Source organism: Toxotes jaculatrix, chromosome 23 (genome assembly GCF_017976425.1).
Source record: "Toxotes jaculatrix isolate fToxJac2 chromosome 23, fToxJac2.pri, whole genome shotgun sequence".
Classification (NCBI taxonomy): Eukaryota; Metazoa; Chordata; class Actinopteri; family Toxotidae; genus Toxotes; species Toxotes jaculatrix.
In genome coordinates, this window is record NC_054416.1 from 14,403,672 (window position 1) to 14,412,013 (window position 8,342).

General features: G+C 44.6%; 1 protein-coding gene across 3 annotated transcripts; it reads right to left on the reverse strand.

The window, feature by feature from the left end:
- men1 (multiple endocrine neoplasia I) lies at positions 1-7,566 on the reverse strand. Of its 3 annotated transcripts, none has more exons than XM_041031757.1 (10): positions 7,458-7,566; positions 5,674-6,156; positions 5,357-5,565; positions 4,617-4,745; positions 3,578-3,618; positions 3,398-3,485; positions 3,117-3,253; positions 1,701-1,842; positions 1,396-1,569; positions 1-1,241 (listed from the first exon to the last, which is right to left on the reverse strand). In XM_041031757.1, the coding sequence occupies exons 2-10, from the start codon at positions 6,122-6,124 to the stop codon at positions 720-722; spliced, it is 1,893 nt and encodes a 630-aa protein (XP_040887691.1). In that variant the 5' UTR covers positions 6,125-6,156; positions 7,458-7,566; the 3' UTR covers positions 1-719. The 3 variants fall into 3 exon arrangements, with proteins under 3 accessions (XP_040887691.1, XP_040887692.1, XP_040887690.1); XM_041031758.1 differs by having other exon boundaries at positions 5,674-6,148; positions 7,458-7,531; XM_041031756.1 differs by lacking the exon at positions 7,458-7,566 and adding an exon at positions 6,653-6,762.
- Positions 7,567-8,342: the final 776 nt, after the last annotated feature.

Genomic DNA, 8,342 nt, shown 5'->3' on the forward strand with positions numbered 1-8,342 from the left:
TGTTGTCATCAGGTCTTTATTACTTGCAGATACAAAACAAGAACAAAAACCACAAGTCATCAAGCAAATAGGATGGAGCAGGGCCACCTAATGTGGCTCTGCCTCAACAGTGCATGGTCTTCCTGGTCTTCTCTAATCATTAAAAAATAGGCCTAACTCCGCTAACTCTCAAAACTAAAGGCCACCTACCTTAGAAAAGAGCAAACGCAAAGTAAGGCAACATAGAGCTAGCAAGAAAGAAGCTGTCGATAGAGCAGAGGTGGACAATGTTACACAGTAACTATCCTAAATTAATCACTTCCAAGGCTTCAGTTATGAACAGGTTCCTAACGGTACGAGCTGATATTTACACATCTGTACGTTGAGTTCTGGTCTTCCTCGTTACTTTGGCTTCAAACATCCGCATGAAAGTCGACGAGAAGCTAATAGTCAGTGCGCAATTGGCTGCCAATTGATACACGAACTAACGATGAGTGAAGGTTACAATCAAATAAATTTCAGTTCAAACCTGATATATGACGTCAAAACTCGAGATCATCTGTGCAAGTCAAGTAATATTGCTATGAACTATGAGGAATTATTCACTGAAGAGGACCTCTGGATGAAAACACTGGTTTAAAGGTTCACAAACAAACGCGAGGTTCATCTGGTGTCCGTGCTGCTGTTCACAGTAAATCGTACAGATTCTCGACGGCTCCTCCCACGACGGTCGACGGCGTCTAGAGCGATTTGCGCTGCCGCTTCATGAAGGACATGGAGTAATCCCCGGCTGGTGTGCTCTTCTGCCTCTTCATCTGGACCTGTGACTGGGCGGTGAGCTGCAGTTTGATGGCGCTGGAGTTCACCTTGGCTGCGCACAGCAGTTCCTTCATTCCCTTCATCTTCTCACTCTGAAAGACCACGACGGGGCCGGCCGGGGAGGGGGACACCTGCTGCTGGGACAAGGGCGAGGATGCAGAATCCGGGCTGGGGGATTTGGGTTTTCCTTCAGTGTCACCACCCCGTAGGCTCTGTGAGGAACGGCGGCGGCCCCCTCCCTCTCCTACCTTCTTGGGCTGAGATGCTGCCGCCTGCTGGGTGGGCGGGGAGGTGGGAGCAGCAGGAGGAGGTGAGTTCTGCTCCTCCAGCTTGGACTCCCTCCTGGGGCCTCGTCGACGGCCCTCCCGGGGGTCTTCGCTGGACTGGTCATCGTCATCCTGGGACTCTGGCTCTTTGGTGATGATCGACACCTTCTGGCGCACCTTTGGAACCAGACCACAAACCTATTTTTTTAGGTACAAAGCATCGCTGTGTACGTCAACCACATCAGGTCTGACTCTGGCAGACAGACAAAAGTTTTGTGTTGGCTGTAGTCGTTTTGATGTTCAAAGACTATAGCTACTCTGGCTTTCTCACCTGAGCATCAAAGCGGCTCAGAGACTGGACCAAGAAGGTGGCCCAGCCCACATGAAGGACCGGTGTGGGACTGCCCTCCTCCCATTTGCAGATGCCATCATAGAAGCACAGCAGGTGGGCAAAGCACTCTGGGTCCTGGAGTGCAGAGAACGCTGAGGCCTGTTTGGGGTGCTCCTGGGAAAAAGAAGGGGGATCACACAGGAAATTAGTTCAGTCGTTCAGAAGTCATTCAAAAACTGACAGACATGATAGACGTGAGGATGACCTCTTGGGTTTACAGCCCTCCTCGGGGTGGGAGTACTCACCTTGTCAGCTCCTTCTCCTCCATCTCCTCCCTCCCCAGGACTGTCGACAGTGGCCGTCTCCTTCAGTAGAGTGGGGATCACGTCGTTTGCGATGTCGAAGAACTCTTTGTAGATCTCCTCATCCTCACGGAAGTAGTTATAGCTGCAGGTGAGAGGAAAAGGGACGTTTAATGTAACAGCAGGGGGGAGGTCTGCTTAAAAATAGGATCTTAAAAGGCTTAATTTCATTTTATCCACTGGATGACCAGTCATTATTAGAGAAATGCTTTAAGAAAGGCTCTTTTTGGGTGATCAGCTTAATCATAAACTTGTAAATGTGGAGCTGTAACATGCTGCGGTAGAGTTAGAGGGAATCACAGTCTAAACGCCACAAGTGGACTCTGCTGCATAATCTACAAAGAATCCACTGTTATGAACACACACCCACACACACATGCATTTCCTTCTTGAGATGTGCACAGAGGGAAAGGCTGAAATTGAAGAACAATGGGGGAGCAGGAAAAGGAAGCTGAGTGATAGCCAGGGTGGGGTGGCGAGGGGGTGAGTCGGCGCTGGTATTTTTAGCCGCCGCTCCTGAACGGTGCATTTAAAGGGGAGGACAGAGCGTGAGGATGTGGAGAGGGACACTTCCTGGATCAAACACCCCCACCTTGTCAAACTAACTGCAGGGACTGAGCTTGTGTGTGGTGGATGTGTCACAGGAATTTAAAAAAAATAAAATAAAAAATAAACAAAATAAAAACAAACACCACAGTGAAAGAGCTCAAACTCAATTGTCACTACCTCCCTACTTTTTTGACCAAGTTACAAGTACACAAGTCTGGAAAGACAAGCCAGTAATTACCGCCACCTTGTGTTCGCCTGGTGAAATAACTAAAAGCTGCTGCTTGGATCATCACCACAGTGCAACAGCTCTTGTGTAAACACCAGCAAAGGTGAAGCTGCAGTAATACGAGAGTGAGCAGCTCCGTTCCAACAGCCAGAGTCTGGGAATAACAACCAGATTTACTGATGACGGTCAAGTCTGTTGTGTTTAAGTCTGGTATAGATGTACAACACCTGTAACCAAGGCAACTGTACACACATCAAAGATGGCGACAGCTGTGGCTTCAACATGCTGAGCCAAATATTTCACAAAGGAAAAACTACACTAAAAGTTCCTCCGTTTGTAATTCTAGTCTCTAGACTAAAACCTATAAAAAGAAACCTACAAAAATGTTTGACATTTGCTCTTACTGTGCTCTACTCCTGTGAATTTATCTTGCTGCCAGCAAAGATTTATCGTTTTCTTATCATTTTCAAAGTCATCAGTAGTCAGCAGTACTGTGGTTTTGCCTGCACGTGCACATGCAGAATCTGATAACGCTCATAGCTCCCTCATCCCTCGTGGTGCTGTGCGTAAAAAAAAAAACTTACTCCTGCATGACCTGAGCCGCCTCAGCCCAGGCCTTCAACGCCTCCCGCACGTCCCTGTGCCTGTAGTGGAAACCAGCCAGGTACATGTAGGGGTAGATGTGCTCGTTGTTGTAGTGCTTCTGAGCCGAAGTCACAGCCTGTGAGAGAGCACAGAAACAACAGGGATGGAAAGTACAAAAGCTGAGGCGACAAATAATATTTTAAAGAAGAATAGTTCAAAAATTTTGGGAAATCACAGAGCAACAAAAACCTTCTTTATATCCTATAAAGTGTGTCCTTACCTTGAGGTGGATTTTCAGGGGGCTCTCTTTGCCTGGGATAGGATCCTGGTCCTCAAGGTCTGCCAGAGTGCCCATGGCCATGGGATACCTGGAGCACGATGCAAGGCGGCGGGCGGATAAGTACACGTCGGAAAGTTAAGTCTAACAGAGATTCATCTCGTTTCCTTATCTAACTCTTACCTGTCCAGGTCACCTCGTTCATACAGCAACCACAGGAGCTTCTGTTAAGGGTAAAACAAAAAGTAGGAGAGTAGAAAGTGTAACACAAGACACAGCAATAAAAAGCATTTCACAGAGACAGAGTGTCAGCTCTTAACAGTGCCTGCACCATAGATACTAAAATTAACTTTATATAACTTGACAGCAGAGAGAGGCAGGTCTTTTTTTCTAATTTAGCTCTTTTACATTTCTATTTTAGCATATTACTACTTGCTATTAATGCTACTAACACTGTCTGTTCTCACGTTCTATTCTCTAAAAAGATACTGTTTCCAGCCACTTCTACTTTTCTGGGTTTTAACAGCTTTTAATCTGAAAACCATGAATCACTTCGTATGTGGATTTTTCACATTAAAAGCCATCCACAGGCTCAAGGAGGGTAATCCCTCCGTTTCCTCGAAGGCTTTTAATGTGAAACGTGCAGGAAGTGTTGAGTTTAAGTGATGAAACTCAGAAAAAAAAAATCAACATTGAAGTGACAGGAAAAAAATAAGTGACTGTTACTTCAGTTACATTACGTTAGAGAAGCAGCGGTTATTACGACATGACTGTGGTTCTACTGGTGGAACTGAGTGAGAGTGTGTGTGTAACTGACGTGTATATTACAGGTGAATATTTCCAACATTTCTCTATAAAACATGTCTAAATTCTGATTGGATGCTATTTTCCAAACTGCACATGCACATGAAAGTATTATGAACTAAGTTTTTTAATCGTTCTTCGCTAGAAAAAAATCATTTTAAACAGAGGATTAAAAGAAAAGAAATCTTTTCGGGTGGTCTGCAGGGGGGAAATCTTTTTCTAAGCACCGTACTTCATGACAAATGAAAAATGATAATGTGATAAAAAGGTTGACACGTGTATCAACAGCAGAAAGTTGAATGTTAGACTGCCTGCCTCGCATTTAGATCAGGTCGCCCACTTCCTCCACAATCCACAGTGAAACTGAAAACTGTGACGGTTACAGCAACAGATGCACGCTGTCAGTGGCAGCACTCACTTGTTGTAGCTGCAGGAGCTCAGAGCTGTCAGTGTGTAGGTCCAGTGAGGGATTGATAGCACAAACCATGAAGGCCACCTCCATGCTTCTGTCACATTTCATGTAGGAGCCCTTCAGATACAGCCAGCTCTATGGGAGACAAACACACACACAGGCCAAGATTACACAAAATCACAGGAAGTGAGGAACCACAGTTGGTGTGAGTCCTTCCCACTGACTGAGGTGTGGAAGCCCTCTTGCGTGGCCCAAAGACCAGAACCTGAAACACTTCTGAGTCATCTCGGCTGTGAGTTCATTCAGTACCAGTAAACTTCCTCTCTGACAGATGCTGAGAAATCCTTAGATATACTGTATGTGATTACCAGCACTGTGCCCCGTGTTGGATGACTTCGGTGCTTCCCTCACGGGTGAATAAACATTTCCCATGAGTCACTCCTCTAACCACAGCTCTCCTCAGCACTGTTTTCTACCTGTCTCAGATTGGCACCTATAGATCAATCATAAAGCCCTGACCTTTCAAACTTATCACTATGTGTACGGTGTACTTGTTGAGCATATTCTTATTTTAGGCCTGTATCTATTTTGTTGAGAAGCATTTTTTCAAATCGCACTGCCCTAACTTTTGTATGATGCTGAGTATATACGATGGAGAATATGAGGTTTTGTATAGTGAACTCTGAATAAAGTTTGTCTCGGAGAGCACTTGCTCATTTATTGAGGAAGATGAAGGCTGGCCTTACTTTCTCATTGACTCCTGCTGTGACCGTTTGTCCTCGTCGGTCCTCATTGCCCTTTCCATGCCAGGTGACTTCAGCGGTCTCTTCGCCATTCTTGCCGAAAATCACCCAAGCGTGGTCCTCAGACAGTGCCAGGTGGACATCCTTCAGGCCTAGGACCTGGCAGGCTGCCACCACCGCAAACGCCACCCCAGAGCTGTCCAGTTTGGTACCTGGTTTAAATTTAATAGAGAATTATTTAAATTTCATTCAGTTTGACAGAACTAATTCCAGTTTAATCAAATTCCACATGTTTAATTCTAATACGTGTGATGTCGTACCAGTGATGAGACTGAAGAGAGACTGGATGTGTGCCCGGTCTTTGAAGTATGAGCGGCTGAGACTGTTCCAGATCACATCTGACACCTTCTTCACCAGCTCCCTGCTGGACCCTGCAGCAGTCCTCCGGTACTGGGACAGATCCACCGCGCCACGGATCTGGGCCGTGAAACGTTCATACAGTGCAGAGATCATACCCAGCTCCACCGTGGGGAAGCAGGAGTTGGGGCAGTCTGGCTCCAGCGGTTCAAACCGTACCCCTGGAACGTTTATGGGGATGACTCGGTTCACAGCCAGGAAGTGCTCGACAAAACCCAGGACCAGGGAAAGAAGGGCTAGGTCTGGCTCAGACTTGCGGAGCTCGGCATCGAACAGCTGAACCACACCGTCGATCCCCCGCAGGGGGAAGTGCTTCTTCTGGGCAGAGTGTAAACCCATGGTGTCAACGGTCATTCATGAGCCAGATGTTCTCCTCACCTGCAGTACTGAATGTTACAGAGCTGTCAGCTTAACTAAGCATCAGTATCACACAGTGATGATGAAGAAAGAAAAAATCAAAAGAAAGCTCTGAGAAGTGGAATAAGTTGAATACTGGTAAGTAAGGTACATTCATTGATGTTTTCTTGGATGGCACATGCAATTTGCTGACCAATAAATATATATTATTACCACACTTATCCTTTAAAATGTGTAATTTCCTCCTAAAACATTTAATGTAAATGCACAAAATGTTGGACTTTTTTAGAGCATAAAACCATTTAAAAAGACAACAATGCACTAAAACACCAATCAGCTCAATGTTGCATAAAAAAGGACTCCATAGCCATGCTAGTTGTTTATAAAATCTTTGTCACTTTGGGTTGTATCAGCTTCCTCTTATGATTACTTCAGTTTATTCTTTAGAATAATATAATCTTAAATGTAGAAAACAGCTTTAATAAACATCAGTAAAGAACTTTCCCATTATTTTATATACTTTACCGTGTTTAACATCAAGCTTGGCAATCTGTCCTCTAATATGAAGGCGGCATTAATAAAAATCCCATTAATGATCTCAGCAGTAATAATGATAATTATTATAACAATAATAACAAAAATAAAAATAATTCGTCCATGTAATTATAACAACCGCACGCCAAACAAATAAAACGTAAACCTCGGCTGATCAGCTAGACTCGTTGCATAATGCTGGTTACATCAATGCCGCTAACAGGGACTATATGGCGCTTTGGTGGGCGGGGCACTCTCACTGCTACATGGACCCATTCAATGCAAAACTGTGAAAAAAAACGGCTCTCTGAAGTTCGTCGTTAAGACTAATGCCCTAAAAATGTCTCCGCATCATCACGAATGCTTGGTCTTTCAGTACAGACCGAAATACTCACTTAGGTGAATGAACTCGTTAGCCTGACTGGCTGACGTAGGCTAACTTGCTAACCTTTTAAAGTTAAGTCAGCGTTAGCAACGCACGGGGTTACTATCATTGTTAATATGCTGAATGAATGCTAAGTTATTTAAACAAGAGAGATAAAGTGCTGATATAACCCGAACCAGAAAGTGAGTCCACACTGTGTCAAACAGCTCGGGAGCAGCAGGCTGAATGACGACTGTTGTCAGAGGTAGCTAGCAAGCTAACGAGCTGCTAGTTAGCTGAACTCACCACTTTTGCATAACGTCTATCCCCTCAGCACTCCCGCGAAATATATCGCCACAATGTGCCGCAAAACAGACTCACTCTAAGCTCTTACCAACGCAAAACTTGACCGGTCTGTAAGAGATTACGTACCCGTTTTCTCAAAGCCTTAGCCACATGTTTTTGTTTGTGTCCCCCTTCTTTTGCCGCGCAGTCCAATCTGTCCCAATGTGTTATCAAGCTCTACGTCCGCGTAACAGAGCAGATCTCACAACGATACGCAGGTCGCTGTCACTGGCAGTTGATCGCCGACAGGCCCATGCCCATGGTTATAGATCTAACCCAATGCGCTCACTGGGGATTTTCAGGTATGCTGGGAAATGTAGTTCAAAGTATGTAATTCGTAAACATGCTCAGCAGAGGGCAGCATGAGGCATTTAAGTGCAATAGGCTTTTGGCTATTGCACATAAACAAAGGCTAAGTTACATAATGGAAAACAGGCTGCAGTAAAAAACAAAAACAAACAAAAAAACACACAGTTTATAGAAGTGTAAAAATCCTAGTGTAGCCGTGAAGTCATTGCATATTCAGCATTATTCAACACCATTTTATCAGTGTGGCTGACTGGTTTTGTTACAAACAACTCAAATACACGCCCGCTATGTCTTCAAACCATAGTTAACAAATTGTTTGTCAGGAATATTTTTGGTTTACTCAAAATTGATGCAGTGCAGCCAGTGCGATCACAGCTAATGGCCGAAATACAAAAGCCCACTTTTGTTCAGAGCAGGTACATAACATGGTGTCTGCGTTCAGGAATATTCCCCCTGCTGCCTTCAATTGCTGTCGAAAATTTCCACACCACGTGCTGAACTTCACAAATTACAGTTTGAGAAATTGACACACCAGTTGCTAGAATATATTTTCAAACGGCTATAAGCATGGATGATAAATCAACAAGTGATGGTAATTATAATGGTTTTATGTCATTGCACTCGAGTGAAGACGCAATTCCATCGGGTGAAGTAGAAGTTGAG

What these genes read in the sequence shown, in the direction of transcription:
- men1 (XM_041031757.1), bottom strand. Translation starts at nt 6,124, where the DNA reads ATGACCGTTGACACCATGGGTTTACACTCTGCCCAGAAGAAGCACTTC. An exon ending in TCTCTTCAGTCTCATCACTG is followed by an intron (nt 5,566 to 5,673) that starts GTACGACATCAC and finishes AATTTAAACCAG; the next exon opens with GTACCAAACTGGACAGCTCT. An exon ending in AGCTCCTGCAGCTACAACAA is followed by an intron (nt 3,619 to 4,616) that starts GTGAGTGCTGCC and finishes TACCCTTAACAG; the next exon opens with AAGCTCCTGTGGTTGCTGTA.